The 23681-nt window shown below is 37.6% G+C and overlaps 1 protein-coding gene across 4 annotated transcripts in view; it reads left to right on the top strand.

Annotated features, from left to right (window-relative positions):
• The window catches only part of SYCP1 (synaptonemal complex protein 1), a 177363-nt gene that overhangs the window by 20630 nt on the left and 133052 nt on the right, over positions 1-23681 (top strand). For 3 of the 4 annotated variants that reach the window (XM_071217187.1, XM_071217188.1, XM_071217186.1), the window contains 4 exons: positions 10757-10815; positions 12029-12098; positions 12725-12798; positions 14547-14655. The exons of the other annotated variant lie outside the window; for it this stretch is intronic. In XM_071217187.1, coding sequence (XP_071073288.1) covers positions 10757-10815; positions 12029-12098; positions 12725-12798; positions 14547-14655 — 312 coding nt within the window. The remainder of the gene's footprint in view (positions 1-10756; positions 10816-12028; positions 12099-12724; positions 12799-14546; positions 14656-23681) is intronic. 4 annotated transcript variants of the gene reach the window in all.

Raw genomic sequence — 23681 nt, 5'->3', positions numbered from 1 at the left:
TGTGACTTACAAAACAGTCATGCACAATGTGCAGAATTATCATACAGCACCCCTCTACCGACATCTTACATTGTTGTGGACCATTTGTTACAGATTATGAAAGAACATTATCATACTGTTACCACCAACTCTGGTCTGTAGCGTATCTTTTTCTTACTCCCCTATTATTAACATAGTACCTCTGATATTGATGCAAGAATATTACAATATTGCTATTAACTATAGTCCATAAACTACATTCATTGTATTTTCCCCCTGCATCTCCATATTCTTAACCACTTTATAATAGTGATGTACATTTGTTTTAATTTATAAAAGAACATTCTTGTATTTGTATTATTAACCACAATCCTCATTTACCTCTGAGTTCACTGTTACTCAGTCTCTAGATTATTCTCTAGCTTTCTTTCCATTGATATTTACGTCCCTAGACTACCCCTTTCAGCTAGATCACATTTATAAACCAGCTGTGTTACTTTATAGTCACTATAACGTGTTGCCTTCAACTCTATTCATTTCCACACTTTTACAGTCAAGTTAATTAAATATTCTACATATGTTAAGCATCAGCACCCCTTCTCAGTCTTCATTCTATTTCCTAGTAACCTATACTCTAAGTTTTTTTTTTTTTTAAAGATTTATTTATTTATTTAATTCCTCCCCCTCCCCCAGTTGTCTTTTCTCTGTATCTATTTGCTGCGTCTTGTTTCTTTGTCTGCTTCTGTTGTCAGCGGCATGGGAAGTGTGGGCGGTGCCATTCCTGGGTAGGCTGCACTTTCTTTCGCGCTGGGCGGTGCTCCTTAAGGGTGCATTCCTTGCATGTGGGGCTCCCCTACGCGGGGGACACCCCTGCGTGGTGCAGCACTCCTTGCGCATCTGTGCAAGGGCCAGCTCCACACGGGTCAAGGAGGCCCCGGGGTTTGAACCGCGGACCTCCCATGTGGTAGACAGATGCCCTAACCACTGGGCCAAGTCCGTTTCCCCTAAGTTTTAACTTTATATAGTTCATGTTAGTGAGACTATGCAATATTGGTCCTTTTGTGTTCAGCTTCTTTCACTCACCATAATGTCTTTCTCGGTTCATCCATGTTATCATATGGGTATCAATTTCATTTCTTCTTATAGAAGTATAGTATTCCATCCTATGTATATATCACATTTTATTTATGCATTCATTGGTTGATAGATACTTGGGTTGTTTCCATCTTTTGGCAGTTGTGAAAAACGTGGTAATGAACATTGGTGAGCAGATGTCTATTTGTGTCACTATTTTCAGTTCTGGATATATTCCTAGTAGAGGCATTGCCAGATCATATGGCAGTTTGATATTTAAAGTCTTGAGGAACTGCCAAAATGTCTCCCACAGAGGCTGCACCATTTTACATTCTTACCAACAGTGAAGAGGTATTCCTATTTCGCCACATCCTGTCCAGCACTTGCTGTTTCTTTTTTTTCTTTTTTTAAAATAATGGCCATTCTATGAGGTGTGAAGTGATATCTCATTGTCTTTGATTTACATTTCCCTAATAGCTAGTGATATTGACTATTTTTTCAAGTGCTTTTTTACCGTTTATATTTCTTCTTGGGCAAATGTCTAAGTCTTTTGCCCATTTTTAATTGTGTTGCTTGCTCTTTTATTGTTGAGTTATATGATCTTACTATATGGCATGAAAATCAAACCTTTATCAGATATGTGGTTTTTAAATATTTTTTCCCATTGAGTGGGTTGCCTTTTTTACCTTCTTGACAAAGTCCTTTGAATCACAAATGTCTTTAAAGTTTGAGGAGGTTTCATTTATCTATTGTTTTCCTTCATTGTTCCTGCTTTTGGTGTAAGGATTTAAGAATCCACCACCTACCAACAGGTTTTGAAGATGTTTCCCTATATTTTCTTCTAGGGGTTTTATGGTTCTAGATTTTATATTTATGTCTTTGATCCACTTTGTGTTAATTTTTGTATAAGGTATGAGAGAGGGGTCCTCTTTTTTCCTTTGGATATGGTTATCCTGTTCTCCCAGCACCATTTGTTGAATAGACTGTTCTGCCCTAGTTGGGTGGGCTTGAGTCTTGACAAAAATCTCTTGACCATAGATGTGAGGGTCTGTTTCTGAATCATTAGTTTGGTTCCATTGGTCTATAGGTCTGTCTTTATGCCAGTACCATGCTGTTTTTTACCACTGTAGTTAGGTAAGATGATTTAAAGTCTGGAAATGAGAATCCTTCAATTTCCTTATTCCTTTTAAAGATATTTCTGGCTATTGGGGGCCATTTACCTTTCCAAATAAATGGGTAATTGGCTCTTTCATTTCTGCAAATAGGCTTTTGGAATTTTCATTGGGATTGCATTGAATCTGTAAATCAATTCGGGTAGAATTGGTATCTTAATGACATTTAGTCTTCCAATCCATGAACACGAAATGTCCTCCCATTATTTGTGTCTTTTTCAGTTTCTTTTAGCAGTGTTTTATAGTTTTCTGAATACAGGTCCTTTATGTCCTTGGTTACGTTTGTTCCTAAATATGTGATTATTTTAGTTGCTATTATAAATGGAATTTTTTTTCTGATTTCCTCCTCAGATTGCACATCAGTAGTGTATAGAAATGCTGTTGATTTTAGTGTATTAATATTGTATCCTGCCAGTTTGCTGAAGTCATCTATTAGTTCTAGTAGCTTTGTTGTGTATTTTTCAGAATTTTGTAGATATAGGATCATATCAGTGAATACCGAAAGTTTTACTTCATCCTTACCTATTGGGTGCCTTTCATTTCTTTATCCATCCTTATTGCTGTAGCTAGAACTTCTAGCACAATATTCAGTAACAGTGATGACATTGGACATCCTTGTCTTGTTCTGTATCTCCATGGGAAAGCTCTCAGTCTTTCATCTTCGAGTACAATGCAAGTTGTAGGTTTTTCATATATGCACTTTACTATATTGAGAAAGCATCCTTCTATTCCTATCTTTTGGAGTGTTCTTTATCAAGAAAGGGTGCTGTTTTGTCAAATGCTTTTCTGCATCATTTGAAAGAATCATGTGATTTTTCTTCTTTAGCTTATCAGTGTGGTTTATTACACTAATTGATTTTCTTTTTTTTATTTTTTATTTTAAAGATTTATTTATTTATTTCTCTCCCCTTCCCCCCCAACCCCCTGCTTCCCCTCCCCGGTTGTCTGTTCTCTGTGTCTATTTGCTGTGTCTTCTTCTTTGTCTGCTTTTGTTGTTGTCAGTGGCCCAGGAATCTGTGTCTCTTTGTGTTGCGTCATCCCTCTGTGTGGGCGGCGCCATTCTTAGGCAGGCTGCACTTTCTTTCGCGCTGGGCGGCTCTCATTATGGGGCACACTCCTTGCGCGTGGGGTTCCCCTATGCAGGGGACACCCCTGCGTGGCAGGGCACTCCTTGCGTGCATCAGCACTGCGTGAGCTCCACGCGGGTCAAGGAGGCACCCGGGGTTTGAACCGCGGACCTCCCATGTGGAAGACGGATGCCCTAACCACTGGCCAAGTGTGCTTCCCATCTTTGGGAGGTTTTTGATGACTGTTTCAGTCTCTTCACTTATGATTGGTTTGTTGAGGTCTTCTAGGGTCATTGTGTAGTTCGTTTGTTTCTGGGAATTTGTCCATCTCATCTACATTGTTTAGATTTTTGGCATACAGTTGTTCATAGTATCCTCTTGTGACCACTTTCATTTCTGTGGGGTCAGTGATAATGCCCACTCCTCTGATTTCTGATTTTATTTGCTTCTCTCTCTTTTTGTCATTCTAGCTAAGGGCTTGTTCATTTTGTTAATCTTCTCATAGAACCAACTTTTGATTTTGTTGATTCTTTTTTTTCCCTCAGTTTCATTTATTTCTGCTTGGATCTTTACTATTTCTTTCCTTTGGCTTGGTTTGGGGTTCATATGCTGTTCTTCTTCTAGTTTTCCAGATGTGCAATTAGATCTTCAGTATTAGCCTTCTCTTCTTTTTTAATGTAAGCTTTGAGGGCTATAAATTTCCCTCTTAGCACTGCCTATGTAGTGTTCATAGATTTTTATATGATGTATTCTTATTTTAGTTCATCTCAAGATATTAATGAATTCCCTTGTAATTTCTTCTTTGATCTACAGATTATTTAAGTGTGTTGTTTAATCTCCATATATTTAGAAGTTTTCTCTTTTTCCACCCATTATTGATTTCTGGCTTCATTCCATTATGATTGGAGAAAGTCCTTTGTATAATTTCAGTCTTGTTCAATTTATTGACATCTGCTTTGTGACTCAGTATTTTGTCTGTCCTGGAGAAGGATCCGTGAGTGCTTGAAAAGAATATAGTTGGTGGGGTATATGGGAATCTCACATATTTTTCATGTAACATTTATGTAATCTAAAGTTTCTTTAAAAATAAAAAAACTTTAAAAAAGAAAGCAATCATACATAGTATACAAGATTCCCATGCATCATTCCACCCTCAACAGCTTTCATTATTGTTGAACATTTGTTACAAATGATGAAAGAAGTTATCAAAATATTACTGCTATATATAGTTACATCTGGTGTATTTTCTCCATAAACCACCTGTATTAGCCAAAGGGGTGCTGAGGCAAAGTACCAGAAATCTGTTGGCTTTTATAAACGTATTTATTTGGGGTAAAAGCTTACAGTTAGAAGGCCCTAAAGAGTCCAACTCAAGATACCATAAGAGGTATTTTGTCACCAAAGTCTGTTGCCACATGTTTGAAGCAAGAAGGTTGCCAATCTCTATGAGGGTTCAGCCTTCCTCTTCCTCTTAAGGCTCCATGGTCCCAACTTCTTCTGCTCTCAGCTGTAGGCTGGCATAGGGCTTGTTCCTTTCTGGGCCTTCTCAGTGGCTTGGGGCTCTGGTCTCTTTAGCTGCAGACTATCAGGTGAATGACTCAGCTTTCCTTGGGGCTTTAGGTATTTTAATCTTCTCCTTTCTGTTACATGGCAGGACCGAAACAACCAAATTCACTCCTCTTCTGTGTATTCTTCTGTGTGTCTTCTTGAGTAAGTGTCAGTTTATATAGCACCGTGCATGCAAGGACTCAACCCTGAATCATGCCTTACTTATGTGGTTGAATCAAAGCCCTAATCTTTTTTTTTCTTTCCCAACTCCTCTCCTGCCCTGCTGTTTATGTCCATTCACTGTGTGATCTCCTGTATCTATTTCTCTTTTTCGTGTTCTCTTCTCATCTCTCCTCTAGGATTCACTGGGATTCAATCCTGGGGACCTCTGATGTGGAGAGAGGCTCCCTGTCAATTGTACCACCTCAGTTCCTGGTCTTTGCTGTGCTTCACCTTGACTCCCCTTCGTCTCTTTTTTGTTGCGGCATCACCTTGCTGTGTGACTCACTTGTGTGGGCTCTTAGTTTGCTGGGTGGGCCCCCACAAGGGCAGTTGGCTCACTGTGCAGGCACTCGGCTTGCCATGTGGACACTCGACTTGCCACGTGGGCACTTGACTCACCATGCGGGCACTGGCTCACTGCACAGGCACCCCTTCTCTTCTTCTTTTTCACCAGGAGACCTCAGGGATCAAACCTGGGTCCTCCCATGTAGTAGGCAGAGGTCTTATCACTTGAACTACGTCTGCTTCCCTAATCTTAACATAATTTAATCAAAGACATCTCAGCTGAATCTAATACAGGCAAAGGATAGCATGCTCAGAGGAACAGACCTGTTTACAAACATGAGCTCTCTTTTGGAATTTATAAATAACCTCAAACTGCCATACCACCCTAGTGTTAACACCATGTATTAATACTGTGTATTTATTATAGTTATTGAGTGAACATTATTGTATTTGTATGGTTAACCACAGTCTATCATCACTAGGAGTCCACTGTGTGATCCCATGCCTTGTCCAACACATCCAAAGTGTACACTCAAAAAAATATATATATATATCCTGCTCTTTTAGGGTATAATGCTCTATAAATATCTGCTAGGCATGGTTCAATTTTTCATATTATTTAAGCTCTCTATTTATCCTCTGTCCAGATGTTCTATGCAATACCCAGAAGTATTGAAGTCCCCTACTGTATTAGTCAAGGTTCTCTAGGGAAACAGAATTAACAGGAGATATCTGTAAATAATATGAGGTTTTGTAAGTGTCTCTTATGTGACTGTGGAGGTGCCCAAGTCCAGGTTCTGCAGGCAGGCTGCAAACCAGGAACTCCGATGAAAGTCCAATGAAGGTCCTCTGAATTTCCAGATGTTGGCTGTCTAAATATAAGCTGGGAAATTCTCTCTGAATGCTGGAATCCCTTCCCCTTTTAAGGCACTCAGCTGATTGGATAAAGCGTCACTCATTGGTCTCAGCAATCTCCCTGGTTGATGCAGATGTAACCAGCCATCTGTGCCATAAATTCACCAATGACTAAAGCCCATAAATGTCCTTGTATTACAGTTAGCGCAGTGGTTGCCTTACCAAACAACTGGGTACAATTACATGGCTGAGTTGATACATGAGTCTAACCATCACACCTATTATTGTTGTAGAGACATCTATTTCTCCCTTTAGTTTTGCCAGTGTATGTCTCATGTATCTGGGGGCACCCAGGTTAGGTGCATAAATTTTTATTAGAGTTATTTCTTCTTTGTGAATTGCCTCTTTTATTACTATGTAATGACTTTCTTCATCTCTTATAACAGTTTAAAAACCTATTTTGTCCAATATTACACCTCTTTTAAGGTTACTCTTTGTGTGGAATATTTTTTTTCCCCAACCTTTCACTTTCAACCTGGTTGTGTGCTGGGGTGAGTCTCTTGTAGACAGCATATAGATGGCTCATTTTTTTAGTCCATTCTATCAGTGTATGTCTTTTGATTGGGGAGTTCAATTCATTAACATTCAAAGTTAATACTGTAAAGGCATTACTTACTTTGTCCATTTCGTCCTTTGGTTCTCTGTTGTCATATCATACTATTGTCTGTCTTTTTACCCTTTAATTCACCAATCCTAATAATCTTCATTTCTACACTCTTCTCCAAATTTCTCACCCTTGTTTTTTCCTTTTAGGCTGCAACACTCCCTTTAGTATTGCTTGTAATTCTGGTCTTTTGGTAACATATTCTTTCAGTTTTTATTTGTCTGTGAAAACTTTAAATTCCCCCTAATTTTGCCAGATATAGAATTCTTGGCTGATAGTTTTCTCTTTCAGTACCTGAAATACATCATACCATTTTCTTCTTACCTTCATGATTTTAGAGAGGTTGTCACTTAATCTTAATCAAGGTTCCCTTGTATGCTTTGCTTGCTCATTTGTAAGGGTTGGGAAGTTTTCAGTCATTATTTACTCAAATATTCTTTCTGCCACCTTCTCGTTCTCTTCTTTTGAGAGACTGATAATGCATATATTTTTGCATCTCACAGTCATTCAATTCCCTGAGATCTCGTTCCATTCTTTCCATTCTTTTCCCTTTCTCTTCTCCTGTCTTTCCCAGTTCAGATGTTCTGTCCTTGAAATAGCTAATTTTGTCATTGAGCAATTCAAATCTGCCATTTTGTGCTACTAATGTATTTTAATCTCATTCATCATATCTTTCATTCTCATAAGTACTGTTACTTTTCTTTGCCGGCTTTCAGATTGTTCTTTTATGTTCACTGAGTGTCTTAATATCCTTTATCTCTAGTCATATTTTCCTTCAATTCTTTGCATTGATATAGGAGATTTGTGTCATTATCATTGATTAGTTGTCTTAAATCCTGTATCTCCTCAGGATATTTGTTTGTTTGTTTGTTTTGGTTGGGACATTTCTTCCTGTTTCCTAGTATAGCTTGTAATTTTTTGCTGATGTCTAGGCTTCTAAATATGCTGGTAAATTTATTCTGATGGTCAATTTCTCTCTTTTGCCCAGCATTTTTTCTCCCACAGCTCTTTGATTTTTGGTCCAACTTATTCTGAGTTCTTAAAATTGCCCAGCTTACAGTATAAAAATTGGGCAAGGGACTTACTAATGAGGCAGAGATTTTCTCCCAGGGGTTGGGTAAAGAGAGACCTAAAAACAGTTTTTCTCCTTGCAGTTTTCTTGCTGGGCAGCAGTTAGCACTCATTGGCAAACCTTTCTTTTAACCTGTGCTTTCCTGTGTTTCTCAGCTGGCCAGAACTGAGATTCAAAGTGGTCTCTGTAGGCTGAATTCATTGAAGTGAAACCACTCTCCACCCTCTGATATACCCTCCCTTTTCCCTTGTAACAGCTCACTGGGAAGAAGACGTCTATTCCCCTCTATTTGGCTGCAATAAGCCAGGGGTTTCATCTTTGCTTAATGTCTTGAAGGTGGGGGATGGAGCCTTTTCTGGCCTCTGAGGGGGTTTTAGTAACTCATGTTTGTTTTTTCTGGTTTTTCTTCTCCCTGTCCCTCACCCTCCAGGGGTTACACAGCACTGTCCTGGTCTGCTGACCCCCAAAGCAGGTCCTGCAGACAGATTTTGGCCCTTTCTCCATTGTTTTTGTGAGAAAGTTGAGCCCTCCCTACCTACTCCAATGCCATCTTGCCAAAACTCACTGAAAAACTCCTTTTAGCATACTTTTAGGGCAGGTCTAGTGGTGATGAAATCCCTCATCTTTCATTTTTCTGGGAATGTCTTAATCTCTCCATTTTTGAAAGACAGTGTCACTGGATATAAATTTCTTAGAATAATTTTCTTTCTGCAGTTTAATATGTGTCTGCTGCTTTCCTGCTCTATGGTTTTTAATGGGTAATTGGCATTTAATCTTATTATGGCTCTCTTGTATATAATACGTTGTTTTTCTCTTGTAGCTTTCAGAACTCTCTCCTTGTCCATGACTTTTGATAAATTGACTAGGATGTGTTTGGGCATTGTTCTTTTCTATTTTGTCCTGTTTATGGGTTGTTGGGTTTCTTGAAAGTGTATATTCATGTCTTTCCTTAATTTAGGAAATTTTCTGCCAGTATTTCCAATATGTCTTTCTTCTCCTTTTGGAACTCCTATAGTGCATATATTGGTATGCCTGAGGGTGTTCCACAGGTCTCTCAGGCTCTGTTTCTAATTTTTCATTCTGCTTCTCAGCTTGAATCATTTCAGTTAACTTATTTTCAAGTGTAACTGATTCTTTCTTCTTCCTGCTCCCATCTACTTTTTAAAAAAAGATTTATTTATTTATTTATTTCTCTCCCCTCCCCCCCCACCGGTTGTCTGTTCTCTGCATCTATTTGCTGTGTCTTGTTTCTTTGTCCGCTTCTTTTGTTGTCAGCGGCATGGGAATCTGTGTCTCTTTTCTTGTTGCTTCATCTTGTTGTGTCAGCTCTCCTTGTAAGTGGCGCCATTCTTAGGCAGGCTGCACTTTCTTTCATGCTGGGAGGCTCTCCTTACGGAGAGCACTCCTTGCATGTGGGGCTCCCCTACGCGGGGGACACCCCTACATGGCAGGGCACTCCTTGTGAGCATCAGTACTGCGCATGGGCCAGCTCCACACAGGTCAATGAGGCCTGGGGTTTGAACCACAGACCTCCCATGTGGTAGACGGATGCCCTAACCACTGGGCCAAGTCCGCTGCCTCACATCTACTTTTAAAATCCTCTAGGGAACTTTTTATTTCAGTTATTGTGGTGTTCAACTCATTTTTTTCTATTTGGTTCATTTTAAAAATTTCTATCTCTTTTGAGACCTAATTTTGTTCATATATCATTTCGTCATATTCTTTCTCTGTGTTTCCATTATCTCTTTGAGCATATTTAAGATAACTGTTTCAAGTCTTTTGTATGCCCAAATTCAGATATTCTTCATTGATGGTTCTGGAATTTTATCTTGTTCCCCTTGAACAGCCCATAATTTATTGTTTCTTTTTCTTGTCATCTTTGATGCACTTTGTACTTTCTAATATTTAAAAATGTTAACTCTGAGCCTTGACCAGAGCGGTCTGTTTATTAAGTTTGCATCCATCTAGTGATATGGCAGATATTTCCTTGAGTTCCAGGAGGTAACAAATACAAGGAAACCAATTCATTAAATACTTTTCACAGTATTTGCCAATAGGCTCTGTGTTGGCCAATGCTCTGCTTCAGAGTTTAGACCTTCTTAGACAGAGTCCTCTCTTTCTTTTCTTACCCTGTGTCATGTCTGGGCTTAAATAAATTCCTTTATTTAGTGAAATCTAAATGCCCCCTATATTCCTTATGGATTAGGCCCTCCTGCAACCCCACCTCCCACTCCTATGCTCTATTTTTTGTCTTAAAGCTATTTTATGTCTTTGCCCTAGGGCACTTTGATTTAATTATTTCTTACATTGGTGTAGCTGTCTGGAAGCTGCTTCTGTCTGCAGTGCAAGATCTGGAGGCAAGCTAGAGATAAGTGTCCTGGGTTCAGTCCTTTAGGCTCCCACCCTATAGATTGGCACTGTCATAACTGGCACCCCAGAATACCCATAATAGGGCCATAGAGCCACAATGTGAACAGAGGCCAGCTCCACGCTGCTCTACACTGCACCAATGAGATGGTGTGAGAGGGGCCAATAAGGGCTCCCCAGGCATTGCCTACTAATTTTAAGTTGTGTTTTCTTGATTTGGTGCTTGCCCCATTACTTTAACTCTTATTAAATTCTACCAGAGTTTTGAGAAAGATGACTCTGCCAATTTTTCTTAGTTGTTTAAAAATTCTGTAGGTGAATTTAACCCTGGAGCATCTTGAACTGCCATCTTGGTCGACTAGAAGACTTTCTTGAGCTATTTTGAGTATTACTTTTTTAACATCATAATTGTTTTAAATTTCAATTTTGAAAATTTTTATATTAATAATAGATGAATATGAACGGGAAGAAACTAGGCAAGTTTACATGGACCTAAATAATGACATTGAGGTAAGTGGTGAAAATTTGAATATTTTATACAGAGGCATTTCTAGGCAAAGTAGAGTGATAGCTCTAAAGATATGGCCAGTTGTCCTTGCTAAAAGGTTTATTATTTGTTGATTTATGATTGTATCACCAATAAAATTCCCAAGTTTCTTATCTATAAGTGTTAATGTTTTATTATTTGGCAGTTTTTGTTTTACATGTTAATGATACCATTTAACTTAATTTAGCGAATATTTTTTGACTCTGCCAGAGATAGTATGTTGTGACTCATAGCCATGAATTTGAAAAACACATAAGGTATTATTCCTCTCTATCCAACTGCTGCTTATATTTCTTATCCGGTCTCATTTTCCACTTTGCTTCTCTTCTGTAGTCATCTTCTCTTTATTCTGTTTCTCAAACTTGTTAAATTCTTTCCAATGTTTGTAGTTGTTTCTTCTATCTACAACTCTTGTGTTCAAGATCTAGCCTTCATTCTGATTTTATTTTTTATTATTTTCTTTATTCTGATTTTGTTATTCTCCCCTTACTATTTTAACTAAAATATTTTCCTATTCAATTATTCTCTATCCCCTTGCCACATTTGACTTTCCTGAAGAGCACTTGAAAGCTATATGACATTTTATTTTATATAAAATGGAATGTAAGTTCACAAAGGGTAGGGACTTTGTCCTATCTCGTTAGTGCCTAAAACAGTACTTGGGACATAATAAGTGTTCAATTAATAGTTATTGAATGAGTGACTGAATTCATTTGACTTTGCAAATCAAGATTTTTTGAATGAATAAATGCATATAGATAACTGAAATGTAATTTGATTTCTTGTGGAGAAAGGCCTCATGGAGGTTATTCTTTAGTGGGGAAGACAAGTTAATAAGTAAAGACAAATAAATATAGAAGTACAGGTTTTGATACATGCTATTAATTCGAGTCATTAAATAAATGATTAGAGTATGAACAATCATTTTGTTGCTGTTTTGTATTATATAACATAACTTTCCAATACCTTTAAGCATCTTGGAAACTTAACATTATAGATACTTTTAATACATTTTTAGTAAATTTTCATCTGAATTATCTGATTTTTGTTATTCACAGTTGTTTGGTTTTAACTTTAAGGATCATATGATACAACTTTATAAATATTTTCATAGTTTGAAGAAAGCTATTTTAAAAGTCTAAATAAGATTTTTAAAAGTAAAACTTTGTATTCCAGAAAATGATAATAGCATTTGAGGAGCTTCGTGTGCAAGCTGAGAATTCCAGATTGGAAACGCATTTTAAGTGTAGGGATACTATGTAATTTTTATATTACTTGTCTAGCATTTATATTTTTATTAGATTCTGCTAATGTTTTAATTTTTTCAGCTTAGCACCCTCAACTGTTTTTTATTTTTTATTGTATATTGTTTTGTGAGCCTCACAAAGTCTTGTGAAATATGGCAGAGAATTGATATATGTGAAAAATACTTTTTTTGATCCAAAGCTATACTTTCCCTGAAATCAAATCTTTTATTGTTTTTATGTAATTTTTTGGAATAATGGCTTATTATTTTTAAATTTCTTGGTAGTTAAAGTGTGCATGTTAAGATAACAATACATATATTGAAACTCTGTTATTTCAGATTAGTGTTGCAAGAATAAACTTTTATATGTATCCTATTATACAAACTATAGAATTTTCTTTAGTTATTGTAACTTTGATAGTATTTAAATTCACTATTTTACTAAACAGAAAGTTAACAGCAAGAAAACAGCAGTTTTGACTGGTTAGGGCCTTTTGGGGCTTAGTATAATCTTGAAATAAATAAAAGGGTAAAATGAAATATCAGAAACTTTAAATTTTGTTCATAAATAGAAAGGTTATACAAGTATGTTAAGACATTAAAGTATATTTGTTTTATTTTTCAAGTGAAGGAAGATTATGAAAAAATCCAACACCTTGAAGAAGAGTACAAAAAGGAAATAAATGACAAGGAAAAGCAGGTTTTTTTTTTTAAGAACTCTCTGTGTTCTTTGTATTTTTAAATTCATACAATACTTAAAATTTCAAAAAAAATTGAATTTATTTGCTGACTGCATGATTAAATTCTGTTATAGGATTTTGATATTATAGATAACCAAATATTTAGCCTGCTGCCTAGCAGAATTAAGGCTTTTATAAACTCAGGTATTCATTCATGGAATGCTGGTCTTATGTTTTTACAATCAATAACTCTTCTACCACATTCAGTGGGAAATAGGATATTGCTGCAAAAATACCTTATGAGAAATTTTGTTTGGACAAAATCCTTGTAAAATGTAAAGATAGACTCAGTATACATTTTGCAGTTTGTTTTGTATTATACTAGTCATAATATCAATGAAAGGTAGTTTAAACATTTTTTTCTTCTTTCTATTAATGGCACATGGTGGCAGATTTGAAAATAGTGGCTCTGTGTCTTTTGACATTTGCAAGAGTGTCAATTTCAGATTATTATGTCAACTATATCAGTTTCAAGTATTCTGCTTCCCAAATGGAAAACAATCTATAGAAAGGAACCCTTTTCTATTTTTCCTTGATTTTGCATTTTTTTCTTCTCTCTTTTACCATAGGTTGTCTTGTAATTATAATTAACAAGGATATCTATTTAAACAATAATTACAAGAAGTTAACTGAAAGTACAGAAAGGATACTTATGAATAGTTCTAGTTAAATGATAGAATTCCAATTTATGTGTTATGCTTAGATAGTTTGAAAGAGTAATTATCAGTTTTCTCTGTTTTCACTGAGGTTTTAAATTTTAAGAAGGGGTATCTTTTTAAAAGGTATAACTGTGTTCATTATAAAGTACAAAAAAAAAGTAAAGTACTAAAAAGCACTGGGGGTATGGACAGAGCTTATAGGTTGAGCTTCCCTGTAAAATGATAACAGGGCCAGCTAGTATTTTTGCTGGGGACTCCTAAATGTCATCATTTATAAATCTTTTTTCTGTGGTGTTCCACATTCCTGCCTGGGCGTATAAACTTGGCTGATGATCTTGGAGCTGGGTTGGGGAGGGTAGGAAATAGAGGCTGAATCTCACCATTCTGCATTCTGACTTTTCTGTTCTTTCCTTCTTCTCTACCCTTCTCTGAACCTGGATCTCCATGCTTAGTGATTCTCTTTTTCAATTTGACTATGCCGTGTGTCCCTTGCAAAGATGGAGAAGGATTAGTTCTCTGACTATATTGGTTGCTACGGTGGGAGGGTTGAGTGGACCTGGGAAATTCTTGTTACCCTTTCCACCAACTTTTAAACAGTTTCTTTGTAATTAGTTTCCTGCTTTACACTCACCTTCCACAGTGCCTATTGCCTCTAATTCTTGAAACAGATTCTGGGGTTCTTTGGGGGTGAGTTATATAACAAGAACTGTATAGCAAATGACATTTTAGAAATGTACTTGTTAATTTTAACATAATTTAAGTATTTTACACTTTTTTCTTTTAAGTATTACCCATAAGAGTTTATTTAATTAATATATCTCTTAGAGTAATAATGAAATATAGTCTATTTGAGATTCTAATATTATAGTTTATCTTCTTTACTGTCTTTAAAGGCTTATGATTTTGAAAGATTGAAATATGTCGGCCATTTTTGTAAATTGCTTTCTTCATCATTTACTAATGCTTTGAGAATTAAATATTTGAATTAATGAAGATGCCATATTTAATTTTTGATACCTATAATATGTTATTTAAATATTTCATTTTAGATATCACTACTGTTGATCCAAAGTGCTGAGAAAGAAAATAAAATGAAAGATTTAACATTTCTACTACAGGAATCCAGAGATAAAGTTAATCAATTAGAGGAAAAGACAAGTAAGACTTTATATAAGAAAATATACTAAAGTATTCTATGTTTTCCTCTTTTTATGATCTAAATTTTGGCTTTAATTACAAGTTTGTTGTAATGCTTTCTAGTGCTGTAATTCCCAATTTGGATTGGACCATGTATTAGTCAGCCAAAGGGGTGCTGATGCAAAATACCAGAAATCTGTTGGTTTTTATAAAGAGTATTTATTTGGGGTAGAAGCTTACAGTTACCAGGCCAAAAAAGCATGTTGCCATGTGTTGGGGCAAGTTGGCTGCCAACATCTGCCAAAAGTTCAGGCTTCTTGAGTTCCTCTCTTCTGGGGGCTCTGTTTCTCTCCAGGCTTAGCTGCTGTGCTCTTTCCACAAGGCCAGCTGTAGACTTTCAGGGAAACAGATCTCTCTCTCTCCCTGGGGCTTCTGCTGTGTCTCAGGAGCCATCTCTATTCCTCTGTATTCTTTTCCTGTGTATTCATTTCCTGGGCTTCACCTCAAAACTCCCAACTCTGTCCTTTTCCATGTCTTTTATCTGTGAGTCCCCACCCACCCTACTGACATGGCTGAATCAAAGCCCTAATCATAATTTAATCAATTAAAAGTGAAACCTCAGACCAGTTTATAAACATAATCCAATATCTATTTTTGGAATTCATAAACAATATCAAACTGCCACAGAGTAGTTGAAGGAAGATGTAATTAAGTAACTTGGAGAGTTTTTTCAAAGTACATATACTCTTTTCCCTTGTCAGTACTATCACCTTTTTAAAGTTCCAGCAAAATACTCCATGAAGACAGGAATCTTTGCCTTTTTGTTCAGTGTTTTCCAAGTACCTAGAACAGTGGCTGGCATGTATTAGATACTCAATAAATATTGTATAAATGAATGAATGAATTTTATGAAAGCAGTAAGAAGGGAGTTATTAATTCTTCCTGAAGCAAGACATTTGGAAATACATTAGGGGAAGAACTCTTTCTTGAAATGGATCTTAGACGGTTAAAACTACATTAGACAGTGAATTGGAGGAGACACAGTGTAGGCAAAAGAAATGGCTTGGGTAAGGCATAGAAGTGTAAAAGTTATGGTATATTTACTAAATTGATTAGTGTGGCTATATCTTAAGAAAACTCAGGCAAATGAGATTGTAAAGGACTGCTTGGATCAGATTATGAAGGACCTGGAATGTCATGTTAGATTTAGCCTTTATTTTATTTTATTTTTTTGTCTTTATTCATTTTTTTAATATCACATTCAAAAAATATGAGGTCCCCATATACCCCCCACCCCCTCACTCCACTCCTCCCCCCATAGCAACATTCTCCTCCATCATCATGAGACATTTATTGCATTTTTTGAATACATCTCTGACCATCACTGCACCTCATGGTCAATGGTCCACATCATAGCCCACACTCACCCACGTTCCATCCAGTGGGCCATTGGAGGACATACAGTGTCTGGTAATTGTCCCTGCAGCACCACCCAGGACAGCTCCAAGTCCCGAAAACGCCTCCACATCTCATCTTTCCTCCCATTCCCCACACCCAGCAGCCACCATGGCCACTTTCTCCACGCCAATGCCACATTTTCTTCAAATACTAATCACAATAGTTCATGAATAGAATATCAGTAAGTCCACTCTAATCCATATTCTATTCCTCCTTCCTGTGGTCCTTGGATTGATTGTGTCCACTCCACATCTATATCAAGAGGGGTCTTAGATTCCACATGGATGCTGGATGCAATCCTCCTGCTTTCAGTTGTAGGCACTCTTGGCTCCATGGTGTGGTGGTTGACCTTCTTCAGCTCAATGTTAGCTGAGAGCTAGCACATGGACAGCCCACAGATTCAAGTCTCCTGGGTATACACCAACCCCAGCACTAACCACAGGTTCAGTAAAAGGGACAGAAGAGGCATGTGTAGAGCAGTCACATCTGAGTCCAACTCCGTTACTAGTCAAATTCCAAAGTAGGGCCCACTGGCAAGACACCGAACTCTGGAGCCATCTTCCATGACTGTAGGACCTGCGTGTCTCCGTAGCCCTTAGGAACACCACTACCTGGGGTTCTATCTATTTTGGCTGTCTCTGAGTTCCTGCTGAGACGTGCATAAGCATGACCCCTCTGATGACCTCCCAAGTCATTTTGAAGTCTCTTAGCCATATAAACTCATTTGTCTTTACTGTTTCCTTTTTTATTCAAGATCTTTTTCTAGTTGCATCACCAGCTGGTGCTTGGTAGTAATCACTCCGAACCAGGGAGGTTCATCCCCGGAAGTCATGTCCCATGCTGGGGGGAAGGTAGTCAATTTATATGCTGAGTTTGGTTTGTAAAGTGGCCACATTTGAGCAACATGGAGGCTCTCTGGAGGTAACTCTTAGGCATCCTGCAATACTAGGCCCAGTTGAAATTTCAGGTGTAACAGGCTTATAAGCACAGTCATCAGTATCAGGGGCCCAGCACTGGATTATCCTTCTTCACTGGTCATAGCCCTTGCACTTAGGGGATTGTTGCTGTTCCATTGGGGAATGTGGCAGAGCTCCCCAGAATGGGAACCCAGCACTCCCTCAGAAGTTATGTGAATCTCTACCCACTGTGTCAATAACCAACAAACATCCAAACACATCTATATACCCTAAATGCATGCCCCATCATTGACACCCCACACCAGGGCTCCTCTCCTGCCATAGTTGAACACCTCTGTGATCCAAAACTTCTTCAAAAATGATTCTTAGTATATTGCCAAATTGAATTAATAGGAAAATTAAATAGTAATGATAGATTTAAACACTAGAAACAAAATACATAATTTATAAAAACTAAAAGTAAAAATAAATTGGGGTATTAAAAAAATGAAAATATTAAAAAAAAATTTTTTTTGACGTTTTGCCTTTCATCACTGTAATAGGTGTTGTCCTGGATGTACAGTGGCAAGGCAGTCTCTTCCATTTCTTTCTCAGTGTCTTACCTCTTTTTTTTTTTTTCATTATGTCTTTAAAGAAGTTTTAGGTCACAGTAAAGTCATATACAGAATATAGGGGACTCCCATATACTCAACATTCTCCCCTTATTCCCCCTTCCCCAACAATGATCTTTTTACATGTGGATGTTATATTTACTACAATTGATGTATGAATATTGAAACGTAGCTATTAACCATAGTCAGTAGTTTACATTATGGTTTACATTTTAGACAGTACACGTTTATAAATTTTTGGTGTAACTTAACATGGTCTGGATCCATCATTGTATGATCATTCAGAAAACTTCCATTGCCCTCCAATTACCCCCTCTCCATCTATTCTATTCCTCTCTCCCCCTCCCCTTGGGGCCCACAGTGACAACCAAACTTCACTGCTTGAAGAACAAGATTCATGGATACTTGCAAGAATGCTGAGAGCTTGACACACTAGTCTGTCCTCCCCCATTAGGAACCACCCATACTCTTGTGAGACACCCTCCCCTCTGTTTGAGAATATTGAGCCTCCCCAGGATGAGGGTACAACACCTTCTTGCTCTTTGTATGGGTCTCCACCCCCTGATATAACACACTATGACAAGGTGAGCGCTCACACACTCCCTAGAAGCCTGCCCCAGGTGCACCCTGTTCCAAATGCCCTCCATCCAATACCCTAAACCAGTAACCCTTTCTTATTATATTGTCTAAAGAGTTTTCTCAACATTATAGTTTCAACCATGTACCCACCAATCCCCTGTGTTCACCTGCTCCCCCCCAACTCTCCCTCCAATTCCATGGACCATCCGACCCATCCTCCCAACCCCAGCCCCTGTCAAGCCTGCACAGCTCAACCCAGTAGTATTCCTATGCCCCATCAATCCCTTTACTGCACAGCTACTTACCTCCTTATCATAGATTTCGCCTGTGTGGGTGTTGGCTCTCAATCTTCCTCTCTCTGCCCTGTTTTCTGTAAGCCTGTCTTCCAGACTCTAGGTCTCTGAGATGGCTTTTTTGCTTAATTCCTCATATCAGAGAGGTCCTGTAGTGTTTGTCCTTCAATGCCTGGCTTGCTTCACTCAACATAAAGTCCTCAAGATTCATCCATGTTATCCTGTGTGTTAGTAATGTATTCCTTCTTACAGCTGAGTAGTATTCCATTGTATGTGTATACCACATTTTGCTTATCCATTCTTCTGTTGATGGTTGGGTTGATTCCAACTTTTGGCAATGCCCACCACTTTCTTAAGACAGGTTCTAGTCCCTTTTGACTCCTGTAACCATGAGTGCCTTCAGGGCCAAGAGTGTGTCTTATTAAATATCTTTGTATATTTAATACCCACATATTGCCTTGCACAAAATAGGAGTTCAGTAGTTGTTTGGATGAATGAATGAATATTAAATCTTACATAAACTGCGAAAAATTTAATGGTAATTATAATTCTGTGTGATTGTGCAGACTCATTACAATTAAAATGTTTCCATTTAAATTAGTTTTCATTATTTCTCATGTGTATGTATTTCCATTCCTTTCATTTTGGATATTTTTTAGTGACCTGTCATTAATCCTACCTGCTACTGTGCCTAATCTGCCTTTAAACCCATTCTACTGAATTACTAATTTTAGATACTGTGTTTTTATTTAAAAATTTTTTTATTATCCCCCCTTGTGGCTTTTTTTTTGCATGCTCTCTGCTCTCTGTGTCCATTTGCTGTGTGTTCTTCTGTGTCTGTATTTATTTTTATTTATTTCCCCTCCCCCCCTTGTGGCTTGCTTGCTGTCTGCTCTCTTTGTCCATTCTCTGCATGCTTTTCTGCGTTTTTGTTTGTCTACCTTTCTGTTGTGTCACCTTGTTGAGTCAGCTCTCTGAGGCACTGGTGGTCTGGTGACACTCGGGGGCACTGGCGGGCTGGGCGGCACTCTGTGGTGCCAGGGCCGGCGGCTCTCCATGGCATGTAGACGAGCCTGCCTTCACAAGGAGGCCCTGGGACGTGAACCCAGGGCCTCCCATAAATGGTAGACAGGAGCGCAATTGACTGAACCACAGCCACTTCCTTGTATTTTTATTTTTAAAATTCCCACTACATTATTTTTTAAGAGTCCAGTTGTCTGGTTAAATTCTCCTTCTGTGATGTTTTTTCATCTTTTTTGAGGATAATAATCATAGATATTTTTAAGTTTTTCTCTGTTTACTTCAGTTTCTGGCTCATCTATTAGATTATTTCTATTGTAAATTTTTCTTTTTATTGTGATAACTTGATAACTTACGTATGTAACACAATTTCCTATGTTAACCATTCTTAAGTATACATTTCACTGGACTCAATTACAATATTGTACTACCATCACCATTATTCATTACCAAGCCCTTTTAGTTATCCAAATAGAAGTTCTGTACCAATTAAGCAGTAATTTCCCATCACCTCCCACCCAGTCTCTGGTAAATGCTAATCTGTTTTCTGTCTCTCTTTATTTGCTTATTTTGGGTATTTTATGTAGGAGAAATAAAAAAATTTGTCCTTTTGTACCTAGGTTATTTCACTCGGTGGCATGCCTTCAGGGTTCATCCATGTTGTAGCATGTGTCAGAACCTCACTACTTTTTTATGGCTGAGTAATATTCCATTGTATGTGTGTGTGTTTATCCATTAGTGGGTAAATAAACTTAGTTAAATTTATTAGTTGATATTGTAAATGGAATATTTTTCTGACTTCCTCCGCTCATAGTAGTGTATAGAAATGCTACTATTTGTGTATTAATCTTGTATCCCACACTTAGCAGAACTTGTAAATTAGTTCAGGTAGCTTTGTTGTGGATTTTTCAGGATTTTCTAGATATAGGATTTTATCATCAGCAAACAGTGATAGTTTTACTTCTTCCTTTCCTATTTGGGTACCTTTTATTTCTTTTTTCTTGCCTAATTGCTCTAGCTAGAACTTCTAGCACCGTATTGAATAACAGTGGTAACATTAGGCATCCTTGTCTTTTTTTCTGATCTCAATGGAAAAACAATTTCCAGACTTGCCAGCAGGTGGTGCTCGACAGTGCACCTCTCCACTGAGGTGTTTCAGTCTTTGCCTTCTTGTGTTCCTGTGTTGAATTTCCAGATTGGAGATTCAAAGCAGGCTCTGCTGGCTGAATTCACTGAAGAAAAGCACCTTGACTTTCCCTCCTTTTTCCTTTGAAAGAGCTTACAGGGAGGAAGATGGCTGTTCCCCTCTCAGTTGGCTGCAGTGAGCCAGATGTTTTACCCCAGCTTAATATCTCTGGAGTAGAGGAGGGGAACCCTTCCTGGTTGCCATGGGGGCTTGGTAACTTCCGGTTGCCATGGGCATTTGTTGTTTTGGCTTCTTTGTCTCTGTCCTTCACCCTCCTGGGACTTGTGCAGCACTATCCTGGTCTGCTGACCCCCAAAGCAGGTCCCTCAGACAGCTTTGGCTCTTTTTCCCTTTTTTTTTTTGTGAGACCATTTAGCTCTGCCTCTTAGTCCGTCGCCTTCTCCCCTGGAGATGTTTTTGATGACTGTTTCAATCTCTTTACTTGTGATTGGTTTGTTGAGGTCTTCTATTTTACCTAGTGTTATTGTAGATTGTGTGTTTATAGAATTTGCCCATTTCATCTGTTTTCTAGTTTGTTGGAGTAAAGTTGTTCATTGTGTCATCTTATGATCTCTTATTTCTGATATTATTTATATCCTCCATCTCATTTCTGATATTTATTTCCATCATCTTTCTTTTTCTGTTTGTCAGTCTAGCTAAGGGTTTGTTGGTTTTGTTCATCTTCTCAAAGAACCAATTTTTGGCTTTGTTGATTCTATTTTTTTTTGTTCTCAATTTTGTTTATTTCGCCCTAAGTGTTGTTATTTCTTTCCTTCTGCTTGCTTTGGGTTTAGTTTGCTGTTCTTTTTATACTTCCTTCAGGGGTGCAGTTAGGTCTTTGATTTTAACTCTTTTTTAATGAAAGCATTGAGGGTTATAAGTTTCCCTCTCAACACTGTCTTTGCTGCATCCCTTAGATTTTTGATACATTGTGTTCTCATTTTCATTCATCTTGATATATTTACTGATTTTTTCTTGCAATTTCTTCTTTGATCCACTGATTCATTAAAAGTGTGTTGTTTAACCTCCAACCTCCATGTATTTGTGAATTTTCTTTTTCTGCCTCTTATTGATTTGCAGCTTCATTCCATTATTAGAGAAAGTGCTTTGTATAATTTCAATCCTTTAAAATTTTTTTTTAAAGATTTATTTATTTCTCTCCCCTCCCTCCCCCCAGTTGTCTGTTCTCTGTGTCCATTTGCTGTGTGTTCTTCTTTTTGTCCACTTCTGTTGTCGTCAGCAGCACAGGAATCTGTGTTTCTTTTTGTTGCGTCATCTTGTTGTGTCAGCTCTCCATGTGTGTGGCACCATTCTTGGGCAGGCTGCACTTTTCTTTCGTGCTGGGTGGCTTTCCTTATGGGGCGCACTCCTTGCGCGTTGGGCTCCCCTATGCGGGGGATTCCCCTGCGTGGCAGGGCACTCCTTGCGTGTATCAGCACTGCGCATGGGCCAGCTCCACACGGGTCAAGGAGGCCCGAGGTTTGAACTGCAGACCTCCCATGTAGTGGGCGGACGCCCTAGCTATTGGGCCAAGTCTGCTTCCTGATTCAATCTCTTTAAATGCGACTGGTTTGTTGAGTTCTTGCTTTTTTCTACTAGCATCAGTGTAGATAGTGTGTTTTGAGGAATTTGCTCATTTCCTCTAGTTAGTTTAGTTTGTTGTCATTCTGTTTTTAATATAGCCTCTTTTTTATTTCTTCGGGTTCAGATATAACATCACTCCTTTCATTTCTGATTTTTATTTGCATCTTCTTCTTTTTTTTTTTTTTTTCTTTCCCTGTCTTGAGACTTAACATGTCCTAAGACATATTATCTCTGAGAACGATCCAAGAACACTTGAGAAGAATATATAACCTCCTGATTTGGGGTGCAACATTCCATTTGTGTCTGTTAGGTCTAGCTCATTTATCATATTGTTTAAGTTCTCTGTTTCTTTGTTGATCTTCTATGTAGTTCTATCTAATGATATGAGTAGTGTGCTGAAGTCTTCAACTCTAGTTGTAGAGGTTTCTATTTCTCCCTTCAGTTTTGCCAGGTATTGCCTCATGTATTTTGGGGCACCCTGGTTAGGTGCATAGGTATTTATGACTACCTCGTGGATTGTCCTTTTATTAATATATAATGGCCTTTTGTATCTCTCATAACTTTTTGCATTTAAAATCTGTTTTGTCCAATATTAGTATAGTTACCTCTGTTCTTTTTGGTTACTGTTTGTATGGCTTATCTCTTTCCAGTCTTTCATTTTCAACCAGTTTGTACCCCTAGGTCTAAGGTGAGTCTCTGGTAAGCAGCATATGGATGCTCATGTTTTTTTATCCATTTTTTCAGCCTATATTTTTTTCACTCTTGTTTATTTTTTTAACAAATCAATTTCAATTGTTACATATAAATAAAGCATAAAACCATCCAAAGAGTACAATCAATGATATTCGATGTAATCACATATATGTACATTCACACCCCAATCATTCCCAGAGCACTTTCATCATTCCAATGATAATAAACAACAAACAAACAAAACTCATCACCTCTCAATCTATGCCTCAACTTCCCTACATAGCTGCTTCTCTAGTATATTTGTATTTATATTTTGTAAAAACAGTCTTATATAGGCAATATACCCCATATTCATGTCTACATTGAGGTTTTACTATCTTATACAGTCCATGTTATGGTATTTAGCTTTTCTTCTAGTAATATACATAACCTTAGACTTTCCCTTTCTATCACTGTCATAGGCATATAGTAGCACTTCTGGTTACAAACACCATGATATGCTTTAACCATTTCTATTCATTTCCAAAGATTTACAAACAACCTTTATACCAATTCTGCCCAGAATAACCGTCAGCTTTATATTCTCTATCTCTTTCTATTTTCTGGTGTTTTATATTTTAATTATTAACTCCATGAGGTTACACAATATATTTAGTTCATAATAGCACAATCCTACAGGATTTGTTCTTTTGTGTCTGGCATGCTT

The sequence above is a fragment of the Dasypus novemcinctus genome, chromosome 9, assembly GCF_030445035.2.
Source record: "Dasypus novemcinctus isolate mDasNov1 chromosome 9, mDasNov1.1.hap2, whole genome shotgun sequence".
NCBI classification, from domain to species: domain Eukaryota; kingdom Metazoa; phylum Chordata; class Mammalia; order Cingulata; family Dasypodidae; genus Dasypus; species Dasypus novemcinctus.
This window is presented reverse-complemented; position numbering and strand designations above follow the sequence as displayed.